Below are 20,095 nucleotides of genomic sequence, written 5' to 3' on the forward strand. Positions count from 1 at the left end.
ATGTTTACCTTTTTTGACAACCTTAGCGATGTAACAATATTATGCACTAAAGCCATTGTTATTCTAGTGCTGATTCATATGTCATGTTTTCCATAGTGATTATTAATAACATTTATAAAAATCAGTGAAGGAGCTGTATCTGGTTCTCACCATCAACTTTCATGTCACTTTTATGACATATTAACCTGTTATAAGTTTGTGTCTTTTACAACTTATAAGTTGCCTGCTCTGGGAGAAGGAGCCAGTGTGCTATGAGCCAATCATGAGCTTCTGCTCCCATCATCCTCCACTCAGGGACCAAGTAAAAGTGTGCCATCAGTACCAAGTCAGTACAAGAGTTTGGGACTTTGGCTGAAATACCATTGTGGCGAGAAGAGTTACTGATCTTCAGTGACTTAATCAGTTGTGTAGTCTTTCCAACAGATAATTTGGCAAAATGATGTCTGGTGGAGACGTATGCACTGCCTGTCTAAGCAAGTCTAAAGGATATTCTGTTAATGGTCTGTTTGTTGCCCCTGTCTATTCAGCTACTGTTGGGAAAAATTCATTGACTTTAGTAGACAGTGATTTGAACTCAATATCATCTATCACACACCTACTATCTTCAGGGAGTTGAATATTATTCACCTTACTGAGTTTATTTGTTTCATGCATAGTAGTGCTTTAAATTGCTTTTGCTTTGTTCTTGATATTTCAAGATTTTTGTACATAGTATATATTTTTGCCTTGTTAAAGACATGGTCAAGATTTTTGCAATAGTGCTTGTAGTGCCGTGTAGTTCTTGATTTGAGCTGGATTTCTGCATTAAATAGAGCTCTCTCTAAATAGAGCTCTCTCTTCTTGGTACAAGATACTTTGATCTACGATATTTGCCACACTTTCTCTCAGACTCCACTATAATTGTTTCTGACCTGTTGTAAAGGAAAACTAGATCTCTCTCAGATTGGTTTATGTGGATAACGGTGAGCTTTCAGGCATTCAATCAAGCTGTTGATTCAATTTTTGTTCAAAGTACTCCAAAGACCAACCCAGACATCTTCTTTTCAGTTGGTGTGAACTGTATTGTTTTATGTACTCACTACCTGGACTCCAACTAAATGCATGACATTGTTGGTCACAGCGAGATGACTGGGTTAGTTATTGAAATGTTGGACACAAGAATTGAATCAAAAAGTCATTTGAACACCCAGAAGCACATCATTATGAAAATTAGATTTATAGTATTGTGAGAATATTTTCAGGAAAGAAATAAATTTGTTATTTTTGTGTATCATTGGTGAATTAATGCTCATTTTACTATCCTGTATATTCTCCTTGAATAAATAAGCATTTACAATTCTGATAAATTTTTTTATTTTATTTTATTTTTTTTTTTTTTTTGTGCCCATTGTTAATTTAAGACAGGTAGAAGCATTCGGAAAAGCATATCTTTTATGCCATGTTGACAATGACGCCTTGTCACTGAACTGCCTGATATTTGGGATACTTCCTTTTAGCTAGTTTGTCATTCACAAAAGACTGCAGACAATCATAGTACACAGCCTACATGACTGTAAATTTGGTCACTCCTTAACCAAACATAGTATATGAACATTAGTCATTGTACAATTTGTGGGAGGCAGGTACTACTGGGAGCACAGACCTTCCTACCAGCGACTACTACGGAACATACCTCTTAGCCCCTTGTCTCTCAGGCCAATGTGTTGTGACTAACAGCTCATTTTGATGAGGTCTACAACCTCTTCTACCAGACGTACTCCTGAAAATTCTTCTACTGGAGACATGGTTCCAGCCAAGCACCTCCCAGGACTTGTTTCTCTCTCCAGCTTTATAGTTCTAAGACTTGACCACATAATCCATAATGAGGGAATTGTAGGGGTGTTCTCTTTGCTGTGTCTCAGTCATTGATTTTACATTATTACAAGTGTGAGAAAGACAAATAAATAATAAAATTATACCATGCAAAATTTTATTTTGAGAAGCAAGGACAGAGGAAAGTAGCTAAAAAATATCAGCATATGAACCTTGACATGAATGCAGTGTGGGAACACCACATTAACATCACATTCAGTTATTGCATCATTTCAATAAACATATTACTGGTAAGGGGCACCTTGACATCGACAAAAGCAAGAAGTTGGAGCTCCTGCTTTTGTGATAGTGAATAGGATACCTCTCTGTAGACATACAAAAATTGATGTTAAAAATTAAAAACAAATAGACAATAACAATCATACACAAAATGACACTCTCTGTATGTAGAATTCTTTGGAATCTGTTTGGGCAACAAGTTTTTAAGGGATGCAACCTTTAGATTAACTAATGACGAAGCAAATGTCAGCATCTTTTTTTTTCGGTTAGAAGGATCTGCCATTGAAGAAAAAAATGCCAGCTTACTTTTCATATTTTGTACCTTGTTTCCTTATGGCATTATCTTCTGAGGCATGAAACCTAAAGCGAAGGAAGTTGTTGTGATCCCCTCTTTTTTTTAATGAAATACTAAATCTTCTAATAACAATTGCAGATAACTGTTAAAATCATTTTCAGTTGAACTGAGATATACACAATCACAATACAAGACACAAAAGTATTTCTTGTCCAAAATTCCAAGTATAATTCTATACCATGGTCCAAAAGTCTCTCACAAGTTCCTGTTTTGACACAGAGTAAGAAACTGAGAAATTATATAAATTTCAAAAAAATTTAAGAAAAAAGAAACTAATAGCCACTTCTACAAGCCTGATTATCTAAATTCAAGGATTTAAGAATCCTGTTGCATGCAAGACAAATAGCAATCATTTTAGTCAGGACTTTATTCTTCTTATTATTATTATTGTTCTTTGACAAACATCAGTGGCATCATATACGTGTTTAGCTAGCAGTAGGAGATAAGCTTACTGAGGAAGCAGCAGTAATTTTCTAAGTAGAAGCTTTACTGCTAATTAACTCTGTGAAATTTAGCCTGAGTAAGCACAAATAATTTCCAGCAGTTTAACAGTAGTTAGCTATCAGTGTGGTTTCTAACAGCTGCCACACTCTAGAGCTTGACCATTCCAGATCCTTGAAAGTTTCCTTCATTTCAGATTCTACAGAACACAGTGAATAAGTAAAGGAATGAATACCATTCAATAAGTCCTTCACGCAGCTATCTCTGTGAGAAGTTATGGCAAGTTCGGCACACTAAAGTAAATTGTTAAAAGGCAGGAGGGGCCATATATTTCACCTTCTCTTTTACTGCTAGACACCCTGTGTACCCTGTTCAATTTCTTATCTGTTTTGGCAATGATGATTTAACTGAAGAGTAATAGGGAAGTAAGAGTCTATAGGAGATAAACGATGGAGTATGACTAATGGATTAGACTCAAGAGTATTTCTCTTGTTGTCTGTAATAGGTATCATAATCATTTGTTATTTCTTTAAAGATAATATCAAGGTAATAGGCTGTCATGAAAAAGTTCTGGGACACAACCGTGTTATATTGTAATTGAATGTCATTTACAGTGGACAGCTTCATTATACCATAAGTGATTATGTCTACTGTGTTTTAGTATTGTTCAGAAATGAGAGACTGATGATACAAGAATCAGACTGTTCCACCAGAATTATCTATTGGTGCTTACAGGGCCTACAGGCAGAAGTAGCTGAGTCAACAGTCTACAAGAGGACCCATAGTGATACAAAAGTATAAATACCTCAGACTGGTGGGGAAAAAAAAGTTATTTTAAAGGAGGTCAATAACTTACAATTTTGATAGTCACCGTATAGTCAAATGAGAAAAAATTCATAGCAATACATACTGATGATAGTATGATTCTCTTAATGGGAGACTGACAATACAAGAAAGAGAGGAAATTACTTATTATTGTTTTAGAAAAGTTCACTTAAAATACCATAGTTTTACTATGTGTCAAGTCGTATGCAACACATGCTCAGTTTTAAGGATTTTTATAGCACAAAACATATGAAATGAAGGCTTATGACATGAAAAAAGTGATATCCGTATTAGGTTCATGAATGCATACAAATAAATATCTTGAAGTTTGAGCAGTGTATGCAGATGAGATAAAAACATTAACAAATTTTCAAGGCATTCCCCATGCTGTAAAGTGGTGAGTGTCCAAGAGGTAAAGGCAGTGCATTAACAACAGGAAACGAGCACATTCAGCCCTGAAACATTACACAGAAATGTTAATGTGAACGTACAGTAGATGTCCCAATTGTTAACTTCATTCAGTTCGATGATCCACAGCACCTGACACTGTGTTGGACTCAGGAACATAGTACAACCTGTTGAATGAAGATGCAATGTTTTAATTTGCTGGATCAGGTTGCCCTAGGTTAGAAGTAGAGATACATGAATATTTTGGTGTGAAACATGGTTGCTTTGTTTCTTCAAGGAAGAAACAAAATGAATAAAGAGATGAGGTTAATAAAAATTGTCTGAAGCAACTGTTTCATGTTTCACTATTGTAAGAAGATGAATTTAATTTTGTTGCATTAAAGGATTGACAATTGGTTTTAACTGCAATCTTTGTCTCCTCCTCAAGCAACGAATGGGTCCATCTCAAACTGTGGTCTGAGTGAGCTGTATAACCATCCTTGTCTCCTCCATGAGGAAGTATCTGTCCCAAAATCTTGGTCATAGTATTTTCTGTGTTGAAATGTATCTATTGGTGGTACAGCAGACTCTTGACTATTCAGTTTGTGACTATTTGGTCTACTTAATTAATGCCATAATAATACTTCTCCATGATAAAATAAGGGTTAATTTATTGTACTTACTGTACTTTCCCAAAGCTTTTGCAAGTGGGCAGTGACTGCAATTCCATGTGGTCTATCAAAATATTTTATGCATCTAGTGCCTCTGGAGTTAAAATTATAAGGTACATACTGTATTATTGTTAAAACTGAATAAATTACTGGAACCACTTTTCAACTAATGATACTTGGGAGCCCTCTTCCAGCACTCACAAATGACAATGAACACATGGGCAGAGCAGCTCTGTTGGCAATCTGTTGTTCTTTGTTTCTTCATTTGCATATCAGACATCCAAAGTGGGTGCATTGCTAAATTGTTGCTTTAAGCTGTCCTTTGTGTTTTAATTAAGGAATCCAAAATGGATGATAAATGAGAAAAACTTGTAGTGACTATGGATCAGAAACTACATGCTGTAATGCAACTAGATTCTAGGGAAGCAGTCAAAACTATTGCTGTGGAGTTAGGGGTAGGAAAATGTGTTGTTGGAAATTGGAAGAAAAATTTAGTGGAAACTGAAAAGTGGTGTGCCACCCGAGCTAGAGGAAGTGGAACAAAAATAAGGAGGACAATGTTGAAAGCTGAGCATAAAACAGTTGAGGAAACTTCATTCTTGTGACATGAACATTTATGAGGAAAAAGTTTGCCTATTATTGGGCTGATTTTTCAGGAAAAAGCATTGCTATTTCAGTAGCAAATAGAAGGAGAAGTTTCAGAACTTATTGCCAGTAATGGATGGTTGGATTGGTGGAAAAATTGTTTGAAGTTAATTCATTAGGAGCGAATTTCTAGCAAGCAGTTGTACAGTTGTGATGAGAGTGGTTCAAATTACAGATTGCTCCCTTTAAGAGCACTTGCTTCAGAAACAGAAGCTGTTGCACCCTTATATAAGAAGAATAAGAAACAACATACTGTGCTGGCTTGCAGTAGCGCAACTGGCTACCATAAGTTTAGGCTTACATAAATAGGAAAATCATAGAAATGTAGAGCTTTCAAAAACCTAAAAAATCAGGAGTCACTGTTCCTACATTACACTCATCAAATGAAAACATGGATGAATTCAGAAATATTTAAAACCTGATTCCAGACTGAATTCATACCAGCTGCAGAGAAAGATTTGAAAGACACCAATTTACTGAGGAAAACTCTGCTGTTCCTTGATGATGTGCCTTTGCATCCTGCCAGTGATGAACTCACACATGGATATACCTAAGCGTGATTTTTATCACCAAATCTGACCACTCTTTGTCAGCCAATGGACCCAAGCATCCTTAAAACACTATAAGAAGAAGTATCACAACTGTTTTCTCAGTTTGTTGATACCTATGATTGATAAAAATGAGGACTGTGCAACCATTTTGAAGACAATTGACTTCTAGATGCCATAAAGTGGTTGGCCAAAATGTGGGTAGAGATTCCAAACATAACACTTGAAAGGTCTTGCAAAATTCTTTTAAATCACAAAAGTAGGCATTTTAACTTGAATCCATGTGAGAAACTGAAGTCAAAGATGGAAATGATGTCGTTTCATTGATCAAAAATGCACTGGGCTGTGAGTATGTTGATGCACAGGACGTCTCAGAATGGGTGGCAAATGATGAAATTGATGGACTCACTGGCAACAATGCTGTGGAATTGATGACACTGGGTGAAGTAAAACAAAAGGAATAGGCAAACTTCGATGATATGAGAAATCTCATCCCACATTCAGAAGGGTTCGGGATGACTGAGGCATTCATGAGTGAGAGGAAGCAACACCAGCTGAATTCATCTATTTGCATAAGTGGAGGGATACTGCAGCATGGAAGAGGGCTAAAGGAGGGAAACAGTCATCTGTTACAGAATTTTTCAAAACCTCAGACTTGTAAATTTCATCTTCTTTTTAGGCCTGGCTTATCACGTGTGTAATCAAACATTCATACTTTACACTGCAGACTATTTTATGTTTCCTATAATAATTTTGAAGGGTATGGTATGTGCATAACAAACACTTATAACTAAAATTTATTATATAAGAAGTCAGAATATTTTAATAAAATAGGTTTTGGTGTAAAAAAAGGATGTTTTGTATGATATGGATGTGGTTGGCATAGAAAATTTATAGAACTCCAGCCTGTCAAGCTTGACCTTCTGCCACATCAGGCTGGATAGTTGAGGGTCTACTGGACTTACAATTTCCCCTTCATAAATTAAACAATACCCAGCAATTTTGTCTCCTTTTAAGTTTACTGTTCTCTCACGTGACTTTTCCTTTTTATACAACTGAATTGTAATTATTGTCTTTCAATATCAATCCAACAGTCTCCCATAAAACCACAGGGCTTTAACCAGTTCATTTCTGTCTTCCCGGTAGTTCATATTTCGTACCTAAACAGGGCTGTGCTCCAAACATAGCTTTTCACTAATCTTTCTCTGGTCTCAGCGTTTACATTTTTGGACACGAGAAGCTGTTTATTTCTGCAGAAATCCCTTCTACCCTGTGTAGTCTGTGCCAACATATCCCTCTTTATCAGGTATACTTCTGAAAGAGCAAAAGTCGTCCACATCTTCAAAAGTCCCTAGTAGTAGTTTAGCATTTAACCCTTTTAGTGCCAAATACGATCTGATCGTGATCCAGATTTTCGGCGAAAAATGCCAGTAACGATCTGATCGTGATGCCTTTCTCAATCATTTTTTCCGCGCTTGAAGGCAAAGTTGTTAGTATTCCCTAGCGAATGAGAAAGGCATCACGATCAGATCGTTACTGGCATTTTTCGCCGAAAATCTGGATCACGATCAGATCGTATTTGGCACTAAAAGGGTTAAGCATCAAGCATGTTCACCCATTATGTGGACTATTATCTTAGTTTCCTTTTTGTTGATTCATACATTACAGCTATCAGCTACCACATGTTCCATTGCTTAATCCACCTGACCTAGTTCTGTTCACTTTCAGCAACCACTGCTACATCTTCAGCAAATCATATAATGTTGATTTTCTGTTTGTAATAAACAGCTTTCACATTGAGATAGCCCTTTATCTCCTTCACTGCCTCTATTGTACATGAATTAAATGTCAGTCAAGAAAATGGGCTAAAATTGTTAGACATCTTACAGTTTAATTTACAAAATATATGGTCTTTGGGGCATGAAATCAACAACCACAAAAGTAACAAAAATGAGTAACAAACTCTGAATTTAAAGACATTCAATAAAATCCCATGAGCTAAAAAGACTAAAATTTTAGGTTTAGTTCAGTGTATGAACATTTCATCTACTATCATACTTCGCAGATAATAATTATTCTGTAACTTTTAGTTTTTATGTACCTCCTTATGTCATCCCAGTTAAGTTGACATAATACATTAACAATGAACTCCTAAATCTGTCCTAACTCTACAGTTTTTCCCTTCACTTCTATTGGCATTTTCTACTGCCCATCAGAGGTTTGTTAAGTAATTTATCACTATTTAATTTATTTCACATTTGATTTATTTCTGCTGGCAGCAGCCTTTAATTCCAGAGTTACTTGTTTCTGAATTATGAGGCGTGTTTTTTAAGTAAGTACCATTTTGAAATTTAAAAAAAGATGTGCTAAGATATTTCAATAATTTTATTTTTACATGAAAGCCTGTACCTTAATCTACTTTTATACGTAATTTCTGTCAATACTGAGGCACTTATCATAACGTTGTACCAGTTTTTGAATACTCTCCTCACAGAAGTCTGTCACCTGACTTGTTAACCACTGCATCACCACTGTTTTGACTTCAGCATCATCTTGAAGATGCTGACCGCCCAGGTGTTTCTTCAAGTGCAGGAACAGATGGTAGTCACTGGGCGCAAGATCGGGGCTGTACGGAGGACGATCTAGAGTTTCCCATCGAAAAGATGTGATGAGATCTTTGGTCTGATTCGCCACATGCGAACGGGCATTGTCTTGCAGCAAAACAATGCCCTTGCGCAACTTCCATGGACTGTTGCTTTGATTCTGGTGTGATGTAGGCCACCCATGTTTCATCGCCCATAACAATTTGGCCTAAGAAATCATCACCATCGTTGTGGTACCACTTAAGAAAAGTCAATGCACTGTCTAAATGTTTGATTTTGTTCACATCCATCAACATTTTCGGTACCCAACGTGCGCACAATTTTCGGTAATTCAAGTGCTCGGTCACAATGCCATACAAAACACTATGAGAAACATTAGGAAAGTCATCCCGCAAGGAGGAAATTGTGAAACATCTGTTTTCTCTCTCCTTATTGTCCACTTCCTGCACCAAGCTTTCATTAAAGACCGAAGGACGCCCACTCCGTTGTTCATCATGCACATTTGTGCAGCCACCTTTAAATGCTCTCACCCACTTTCCTACCATTCCATCACTCATAATGTTTTCTCCATAAACTGCACAGATCTCATGATGAATATCCATCGCTTTTAGGCCTTTAGCACTAAGAAATCTTATAACAGTCTGTACTTCACAGTCGGCGGGACTCACGATTATCGGAGGCGTCTTAAACACTCAGTACACAACGTAAACAAGGAAGAATCAGACTGTAATGGCGTCAGTGCATAGATTAAGGTACAGGCTTTCATATAAAAATAAAATTATTGAGATATCTTAGTACGTCGTTTTTTAATTTCAAAATGGTACTTACTTAAAAAACACGCCTCGTATTTTAATCAGTATAAGTCTTTCCATCAATCATTCACTGAAGCATTTTCATCCCTGAATAACCTCAAGTTTAGGAATAACTGACCTTTGTCTGACTCCTTGAAAGGCAAAGGTTGTAAATCAAATATCCCCAAAGACAGTCACTATGGGATATACTTGTAAGCTGCTTATCACTGTCACCAACGTGCAGTCGGTAACAGCTCATTGATGAGTTTAATAACCCTTCCTACCAGATGAACTTCCAACAAATTTTTTTGTTCAAGATTTGGATCAAACTAAGCATCCCTTCAGCCTATATTCATCTCTTTCATTACATGCTCCTATGGCTTGAGTGTGTAACTCATTTGGAGGTTGTGCGTTCACTCTGATTTACAAACACAGACATTAATCATATAGGATGTTAATGGTGAAAAATTGGGAAAAAAGTATGTAATCAAAACATTTGAATTACAGCAATGTATTAGCCACCAAAATCCTTCCACTCAGTTTTGTCTATGATCATTTTTCCACTTTCTAATAAAAGTTCAGCTCCTTTCCCCTTGTTTATTTCAGTGAACAAAAAAGTGATGTGTGCAAGATGTTAGCTCAATCAAACAAGGGCAAAATGACCCACAACAGCTTAGAAGTTCAGAAATCATTGTCTGGAAGATCATTTTCTTCAGATACCTCATTTTACTTATTTCCTTTGCTATCACTCATAGATACTGATAACGGAGAATTAATGTAAGTTTCCATTCATTGAATTAATATGAGATTTTTACATCCTGTAGCATGTGACTTGCTATTGCTAAGTTAATGTGAAAAAACAATGAATGTCTTCACTCTAATTATGTTCCATGACTGCTCATTGGTATTGTTAGATAAACTTATGCCGTCATTATTAAACTTTTATTATTATTATCATTAGATAACTTAATTTTATAATATTATGCATTTGGTTCACTTATTTTTCACCAAAGATAAGTCATTAGAATTGACATATTGCAACACTTGAAGCTTCTGCGTAATTTATTTTTAATTTAACAACCAGTTTCAATCTGAGACCATTTTCTAGCAAACATTTTTGTTAATAGTATGTGTTACATAAGTGTGTATCACAAAGCAAATGTCAAGATATAATATTTATAAGTAATGTTTTATAGGTGCTCAGAATGTCACTTACACATAATTGTGTAATTTATTAAAGTTGTGGAACACAATCAATGAAAACAACTTTTTCTTTAAAGTAGCATTCATGATTGATTCTTCAGTTATATCTCAAACAATTTTTGTTGCTGGTGAAAGCAAACCTTTGCAGTGTGTTCCTTCTAGACATTTAAAGAGGATCAGCTGTTTACCATCAGCTTATTACACTTATTAAGAACATATTTTACATCTTTGTTCTTGGATTTGTTTCTACTCAATCAAAGTATCTCCAATCAGCAAGTTTGAAACATTTTCTTCTACAATATAAGAGTTTTAAGCTTATGACAAAGGGAAGCCCAACATAAGTGGTTCAAAAAAATTTCCATTATCTGCCAAAAAGTGTTAGAACTGACATATTATTCAGCTCTGTGATGAATGAAGCGGCAGAATTGTACGACTGTAGCGGACAGCGCCAGAGTCGCCGCGCTGTGTGCTTATCACATGGAATGCTGACGGGAAATGCAATCCGAGTCATGCGCCGTGGCGTGTACACAGCCACCGGCTACAAAGAGCAGTCTGAGACCGGCCAGTTGTGAACATGTATCGCTCTCGACACAGTGATGACGGGTTACCAGGCGCGCATAATGCATTGTCACACCGTCTATATTAATAAAGGGTAAAACTAAGTTTTCCATGTTCCACATTCTGCACTAATGGACGCAATAACATTTTACTCGCCCGTCCAAAAGACCCCGTCAGACAAGTGGTGCCAGGTGTGGGATTATTTTCAGAAAACCTATAGTCATGAAAAGTGCAGCGATGTGTAAACTTAACATTGGAGCATCTTCACGACAACACAGCAGTAGCCAACGACATCGTCCGACAACACGGGGACATGCAGTGCTAGAATTCAGGTTAGTCTACTCAGATTGGCTTAAAATGAAAGGCAGTGATGGATTTTAAATTTTTCTGTATTGAGTGACCAGCATAGGCTGCATTCAAAATGGTAGATGCAAACGCGAGTAACACGGTCAATCTCCAAACCGTTATAGAAGAACTACGAAGAGAGATACAACAATTAAAAGCAGATAAAAGCGAGCATAGCCTCCCAGTTGATTTGTCACATGACGGCACTTCTGTTCCAATAAAGAATTTTTTACTGTTGCCACCTGTACCATTGTTCAGTGGAAAACCTGAGGAAGATGTGAAAGTATTTTTTCGGAAACTCGAAGGCGCAGCAGCTCTGTTGGGTTCGTGGACTGATTCAGATAAGCTAGCAGTTGCTAAATTGAGAATCCATGGAGCTGCACAAGATTTCATTAGCGCAGAGCTGATTTGCTTGAAAACAGAAGTTTACAATGATTTTAAGACAGTAGTGCTTCAGAGGTTCAAATGCAAAAATGCAATCAGATTCTACTGCGAGCAACTTCATAGTTTGTGCATGTGGCATGACGAATCTATCGAGCAATTTGCTGATAGAATCCGAAACATAAATGCTCAGACTTACAAGCTTGTAGAGGACGAAAATGAGAACCGGATCAAGCTTTTCGAAGCCGATCAGAGAGCTCTTGACACATTCATCCATGGGTTGTATGGGGAAGAAGTAAACAAAGCAGTCAGGCTCTCGCGCTGTAAAACATTTCAAGAAGCAGTAGGAGCAGCTGTTGGTTTTGTCGAAGCATTGAGACACTCAAATGACATTCAAAAAGAAGAACGTTGCATGTTCAACTCAAATGTGGAATGTTACTGATGCAATAGGCCTGGTCACAAGCGCAAGGACTGTAAGGAGAACAGGACCTGCCACAACTGTGGGATACTTAGCGAGGAACTTAGCGAGGAACTTGGCGAGGAACTGTCGCAACAAGATGAAACCAAATGTGAGCAGCAGACAACTCGGCAGATCTTTAAACAAGTGCAAGGACGTATGTGCCACCACAGCATCCGCCCCTTGCCTGAGGCAGTGATTCCTGTTAGTGCAGCTGAAAATCAATTTGATAATGACTTCATGATAGGTGCTGTTTATTGTGGAAAAACTATTAAATTATTGATCGACACAGGAGCACAGACCTCATTGATGTGGTGTTCTATAGACAAAGGGACAAGCTGAGACCGCCAATGTTTAATGTGCGGGGGCTGAATGGTGGGAAACTACGTAACTATGGAGAAATTGATGTAGAATTGTGCCTAGGCCAGGACAAATACACAGCAATGGTGCAAGTGGTTTCTAATAATGAAACGCACTACGATGGTGTACTTGGATTTGATTTCTTATCTGGTAACGGGGCAGAGATATTTGTCGCAGAAGGAAGGATCAGACTAGGTCACAACAATTACAACCTGGAAAATCATTCTTCATGTCCCACTCAAAGGAGCCAAAATTCTGACATCAAGGGACTGATCACCCCGACTGACGCATCAGTTGGAACCCTCCGAGTCAAAATACAAATTACTCAGTCACAGCAAGTTCCTCAGGGAACAGGAAAGACAATCCATGTTGAAGTAAAGTTGCCACTGATCAGAAAAGGAGCTCTGTTGTTGACCGGAAGGTCAGAAAATTGTGAATTATTGGACACAATGCATCGTTATGTTGCCCGAAGTATAGGCGTAGCTACAATGGTGAGGCCGAACGTGGCGAGAGTCCCAATAACAATAACAAATATGAGCAATACAGATGTCATTTTGCCATGAGGAATGAAGGTTGCTGAAGTGTCCAGCACAAGTAAAGATGAGGTAATACCGATTCCAAACAAAGCAGCAGATGTAGCAGTCATGAAAACAGATTCTTGTAGTGATATTGAAACATTGAAACAAGGAGCTGAAAATGAAACCGAATTAAAGAACAAAATTTGGAAGAAGATTGAACATTTGTCAGCTGATGATGAGAAGATTTTTAGCACCTGTTCTGTTAGAGTATTCAGATCTTTTCAGAGAATGTTCAAATTTACCTGTTACTCACTTAATTCAGCATCACATACACACTGGAAATGCAGCACCAATCACGCAGAGGCCTTACTGAATTCCATTCAGTCAAAGAGAATTGGTCGAAGAACAACTAGAGGCCAGAATTATTAAACCAAGAGATCCTGCTGATCCACCATGGTCATCACCAGTGGTCCTAGTAAAGAAATCTGTTTCGGGCAAACCACAGTTCCAAATTTGCGTTGATTACCGAGCTTTAAATGCTGTTACCACACCAGACATTTACCCGTTACCAAACTTGGTAGAAACCCTGGACTATTTGTGCAGATGTCACATATTCTCAGCCTGTGATCTAACTAGTGCATATCACCAATTAACAGTGCATCCAGAAGATCAAGCAAAAACTTCATTTGTAACTGCAACAGGAGTGTACAAATACCTCCATATGCCCTTTGGACTATGTAATGCCCCAGCTACCTTCCAGTGCCTAATGGATTCTGTTTTACGTGGGCTCACCCCAACACAAGCTCTTGTATACCTTCACGATGTGATAATTTTTGGTGAAAACATGAGGCAACACACTGAGAGACATCAAGCAGTATTTGAGCATATCAGAAGTGCGAACTTGTCTTTATCGATAGATAAATGTCACTTTGCACAAAGTGAAGTGAAGTACCTTGGACACGTTATAACCAGTGGAGGTGTCCGCCCTGATGCAAAATTAATTGAAGCTGTCAAAACTTTTCCTGAATCACAAACAGTCAAAGAACTACAATCATTTTTGGGTTTATTGAATTTCTATCACCACTTCATAGCCCATTATGCAGATATCGCAAGGCCAGTGACACAGTTACTTAAAAAAGAGCCACATTCAATTGGTCAACAGAATGCAAAAATGCAATGGAAAAACTGAAAACTGCTCTAACCACAGCTCCAGCTTTGACCTATCCAGATTTCAGTAAGCCCTTCATCCCCTCCACAGATGCTTCAAGTTTTGCAGTTGGTGCTATTTTGTCCCAAAAATTTGATGGTCAAGAATGTCCAGTATCATTTGCTTCCCGGCAATTAAATAAGGCGGAATGTAACTACACTACCATTGAACAGGAACTATGTGCTCTGGTCTTTGGTATCAAACAAAACAGATGTTTCTTAAAAGGAAGAGAATTCACTGTAATCACAGACCATGCTGCACTTACATGGCTGTTGAGCTTAAAGGATCCCAGTTCGAGACTAACAAGATGGGCATTAGAACTGAGCACTTACCAATTCACAGTTATCCATCGTCCTGGGAAGCAACATGTGAATGCTCATGCGATAAGTCGTAAGGTTCATGTTTGTGTCACCATAAGCTGTAAGGAGGAATTAAAAGCAGCCCAAGAAGAAGATCCACAATGCAAAATATGGAAAAATGATCAACAGTTCGTTGAAATAGATGGATTGCTGTACAAAGTTACTAACAAAGGGAATCGCCTAGTTATTCCAGGAAGCATGAGAGAGCAAATCCTAACTGAACAACATGATTCCTTACTATCAGGACACTGCGGTAAAAAGGCAACTAATATCAAAGTAGCTTAAAAGTATTGGTGGCCAAGTCGTAAGGCTGACGTATTTGAGTTTGTCTCACAATGTGACTCCTGCAATAGACGGAATGATTCAGGAAGAACTACGGCACCATTTCAAGAACTGCTGGAGACTAGTGAACCTTTTGAAAGAATTGGGTTAGATGTCATTTCTCCAGATATCTTATGATGGTACCAATACCTGATCAAAGTGCTGAAACCATAGCTAAAGTTTTTGTGAAGGAATGGATTCTAAAGTTTGGATCTCCATTAAGCATTATCAGTGACCAAGGGACGAATTTTATGAGTGATTTACTTAAACAAATATGTAAGCTGATGCAAATAATGCAGTTGAGAACCACACCAGCACATCCTGAAGGCAATGGTCACATTGAGAGAGTACACAGAACCATCATTAAAATGTTGCTTAGCCACTATGTAAGCAGCAAACACAATAATTGGGACATCTGTCTTCCATATGTTGTAAATGCCTACAACGCTAAAATGCACTCATCAGCGGGCATCAGTCCCTAAGAAATTGTATATGGACAGAAGATGCGTTCACCCTTGGACTTTGCACGGTTGACAGCTGGAATCAGCAATGAACACATAAGGGAGTTAGCTTGCAAACTGAAGCATGGAAGGGAGTGAAACAGTGGAATCATCAGTCCTTCCTTCAGCAAGCCAAGCAACATGATTGCCAAGCAGTCGTGCCGCAGTATCGAGTGGGAGACTTTGTCTACCTGGGCAATGTAGTGCTAAAGAAGTTGCAGGTCAAGAAGTTTAAGAAGTTTTGGAAGGGACCATACCCAAATTGGAGGTGGTGTCACCTGTCACTCTAAAGCTCCAACTGCCTTTTCATTTGGTTGTCGTCCATATCAACCATGTAAAGCCCTACCTGGGTAGATTCCCTGCAGCAACGCAGGACGACGACAAGGACCAACTGAGGGGCAGGCCAGCTGCTCCAAAATCCAGGAGCCGAGCACCATGAGTTCACAGTCCAGACTTTGAGCCCGAGGCGTCACCGCCGCCAACCCAGCGATCCAGCCCAAGGCGCACTTACAAGTTCCGTAAACGTGTGTAGCGTGAGTGAATGCAAGGTGTATTGCATTTAGCCGAGTGCATATGTGAATGTGATGTGCAACATAAAATCACAGCTATTGTGCCAGGTGTTCAAGTGTAAATAATATCTGTTCCACAGGTCACCGAAGATGCATATTTTTTCTTATTCATTGTTTAATTCTAGTGTGTAGAACTTATTAACCATGTTTACTGTAATTCCATTTTTTGTTATGTTAGTGTGTTCCATTAATGTTGTAGATGTAGTATCACAGAATGCAGGTGTGTTATTTGAACCACAATCAGATATGGTAGACTCAGCACACAGTGCTGCAATTGTGCTTAAATATAATTTGTCTGAGATTCATCAACAATTTGATTCTGTTAAAAAACAAATTGATTTGATCCGTTCAATTAAGAATAATGATACAGTCTTGGAAACTGGAACCTCTTGGTATAACAACTGGATTGCTGCAAAAATGCAAGTAGAATCCACTTTCACTAGCTATGAGCAAGAGATTAACTGTTTCTTAAAACTCTTGCCATGTAAAAGCTTGATTAGGCACAAACGTGCCTGGTTTGAATTTGGAGGTCAAGTTCTTCGTACTGTATTCGGTACATTAACTAGCCAAGAACTATTGGATATAAAGGATAAAATACTAGTTCTAGAGCAGCAGTCTAACACAAATTCAATTAACCTTTCTAAGAAATATGCAGAAGACCGTTACTAACCACACATTGTTTATTGAACAAATTGTGAAAGAGTTCATTACACATTTTAACAGAATTCGTGGTGAAATGAATGCAACCATCTGTGAATTATATACAATTCTTCAAGCTGTGAGTGCACATTTAGATTTAAACACCCTACTGTTAAGAATTACTGACAGTTTATCAAATGCTAAATTTGATGCTCTCAATTTAAGAATAGCCTTAGAAAGTAGTTCAAACAATTGCTTGAATAGTGTTTTATTGCATCCAGACCAATTTTTACAAGTGTTGCTGTTGATTGAATGTAAGCTAGATGCATCATCTACCATGATTTACCCTGTCAATTCCTACAAATTATTTGCTTATTACAGATTAACTACCACATGTTCTTTAATGATTGAAGATCAATTAACTTTAATTGTTTCTATACCGATTGCCAGATCCAAGCATAATTTTGAAATGTATAAAATTCATACTTACCCTGTGAAATGGAACCAAGTAGGTATTCACGCAATGTATCAGCTAAAGATAGAAAATATTTTGTATCCCTGAATGAACATGATGTTCGTAAGCTAATTTGCCCAGAGATGGCAGTATTCTTAGGTACTAGAGTGTACAGTTGTGAGAAAATTGGTTTATGAACAATCTGCCTCACGGTGATTGCCCTAGGATTTTAATGCATCTTCATCAACCATTCCTTAAAAGATATTCTGAAGGTATAATATATTTGTTTAACTTGACTCTCGAAATCACATTTACCTGTAAAACGTTTGACACACCTGGACTACCTTTCACATTCAAATTAACTGGTAATGGATTAATTCTGAATGTTACGCACTGTGATTTATCGTGTGATCTGTTTGAAATGCCTTCTGTATTGCCAACCACCTTTCATGCAGATGCAAAATTCCCTTTAACAAGGATGTTACCTGTTTATTACAATGAATCATACTTACTGACCTATGCAAATCATTCTCTGTCCAGCTTACCCGAGGATGACAGTTTAATTGCGGATATCCATGAAAGTGTAATAAATACTAGTAATGAGTTAAATTTCTTAGAAGTAGCAACTAAAATTAAGTCTACTGAATCTTCCAATAATGCTAACCCAATTTGATTGTCAGTTTTGTGTTCTTTGTGCTTTTATTGATGTCTCTTGTATGTACAGCCTATGTAGTGTATTAAATTGTTGTCCTGAAAACCCGCTCATCAATGCCCATCGTTACTGTGTCTGCAAACAAAATAAATGTTGAAGTGCCCCCCAATGCTGCCATTGGTGAGACAAATGCATGACGCCCAGGAGGTCGTCTTGAGCAACCTTCGGTAGCTCGTTTTCATGAAGGAGGGTGATTGTAATGGCAGAATTGTACGGCCGTAGTGGATAGCACCAGAGTCGCCGCGCTGCGTGCTTATCACTAGGAATGCTGACAGGAAATGCAATCTGAGTCGCGTTCCGTGGCGTGTACACAGCCACCAGCTATGAAGAGCAGTCTGAGACCCGCCAGTTGCGAACATGTATCGCCCTCGACACAGTGATGACGGGTTACCAGACGCGCATAATGCATTGTCGCACCGTCTATATTAATAAAGGGTAAAACTAAGTTTTCCGTGTTCCACATTCTGCACTACCTGGAACTACCACCCACGCATTCCATCCTAACAGCAAATGGACGCATAACATTTTACTCGGCCGTCCAAAAGATCCCGTTAGATTCCATTATCTGACAAAAAGTGTTAGAACTGACATATTATTCAACTCTGTGATGAATAAAGCAGATTACAAAAGATTTGGCTAGAACTGAAGTAAAGGAAAAGAGAAATCTTTTTGTCGAAAGGATGAGCTGTTTCATTGGCAGCTCATTCAAATGCTTTGGAAGTAATGAGGTAGGTAGAGTATAATAATATCCTGATGTGTCATTGCCAAAGAGACTGACTGGCCTCCATGGTTGCTGTAAATAAAAAATTGAAACACAGGGAAACTCTCTCCAATGGAAACTGAGAAGAGAAAAAGAGACTAGAAATGGAACAATGCTGTGCCAATCATTAGCTTGGCACATCAAAAATGGGTGATTCTTCATCAACCAGTAAAAGCTGTGATACTGTTGGTGAAAGCAGATTGATCTTTCATTGTTAAACAAATATCAACAACAGCAATAATTGTAGCAGGATCAACACTTCCAACAAGTCTAAGTATTTTTCACTTTTTTACTATTCATCTTTTTAAAATTGTTGATAGGGTGCAAGATCAGTGAGAGAAACAGGGTTTGCATATAAATGGCTGCAGCAAAAATTTTGGGGCATCTTACTGAAAACCTGGAAATAAATTATATTTCTTTTCAAAGCCTAGGAAAAACATTTCAAGAAGCATACACACTGATCTGAGGCACAAATTTAACCTTAATGGGAGCCATTGACTGCACTGGAGTAGAAAGCTGGCCCTAACACTTACAGGCTTGAAGGGATTGACAGACTGACAGTGATAATAGCTTTTCAAGACAAAGAGCAATTAACAGGAAGAGTCCCTGAAATCCCAACATTATCAGGAGCAGAGCAAGTCAGGTTTGTCTGCCAACCAGAGAAGAAGTTGGGTGTTATCAACAAAACTTAGGCACTATGTTGTGACATGACTATGTGGTAACATAGCTTCCTGTCGAATACTAGAAATAATTTAACTGTGACCTGTTGTACCCCTTTTGCTAACAACACATTTTTGAGTGTTTTAAGTATATGTTTCAATCTCAGTGTGATAGTGTAACTTCTGGTTCAGGCATTTTAAAAATATTTAGAGAAACATGCACGAAACTCAACAAAAAGATCTTTATGAGTGGTTGCAAAGAAATGCTTGATGACTGTTATAGCATTCTTGGATTTCTTGAAAGCTATGTTTCTACAAAGAAACTGTCAAGAATTTTTGGAATTAACTGCCAGAATTCTGAAGCAGAGGATAGTGTTTCTCATGCCAGAAGCTATAAGTCATGATAGGTGGATGACACAGGCAGTGACTTTCAAGATCACTCTGAGTTATCTCTTTGGGAGGAGGACTCTTTAAGAAGAATGTGTATTTTTCTTGCTCCAATGTATCTCCCAACCTCACTTTTGTTGTCAGAAGTGATGAAAGTATTGTATTATGAATTATTATTCATGGGTCAATAGATAAATTTCCAAAACATTGACCTGGAAGTTAGTGAGGCTGCTAAAATTTTTTTTTTTCGCCATTTCTGTGACCTAGTTCCTGAAACTATGGCTCTGTCCTTATTTGATGATAATGATCCAGCAGTGATTAAGGTAATCATGGTGCAAGTAATATCACA

General features: G+C 37.9%; 1 protein-coding gene across 11 annotated transcripts in view; it reads right to left on the reverse strand.

Moving 5' to 3' along the window:
* LOC126483787 (putative thiamine transporter SLC35F3) overlaps positions 1 to 20,095 on the reverse strand; it is a 647,658-nt gene that overhangs the window by 23,632 nt on the left and 603,931 nt on the right. For 4 of the 11 annotated variants that reach the window (XM_050106971.1, XM_050107022.1, XM_050106951.1 and 1 more), the window contains one exon: positions 4,204 to 4,287. The exons of the other annotated variants lie outside the window; for them this stretch is intronic. In XM_050106971.1, the coding sequence (XP_049962928.1) occupies positions 4,204 to 4,287 (84 nt within the window). The remainder of the gene's footprint in view (positions 1 to 4,203; positions 4,288 to 20,095) is intronic. 11 annotated transcript variants of the gene reach the window in all.

The sequence above is a fragment of the Schistocerca serialis genome, chromosome 1 (genome assembly GCF_023864345.2).
Source record: "Schistocerca serialis cubense isolate TAMUIC-IGC-003099 chromosome 1, iqSchSeri2.2, whole genome shotgun sequence".
Taxonomy (NCBI): Eukaryota; Metazoa; Arthropoda; class Insecta; order Orthoptera; family Acrididae; genus Schistocerca; species Schistocerca serialis.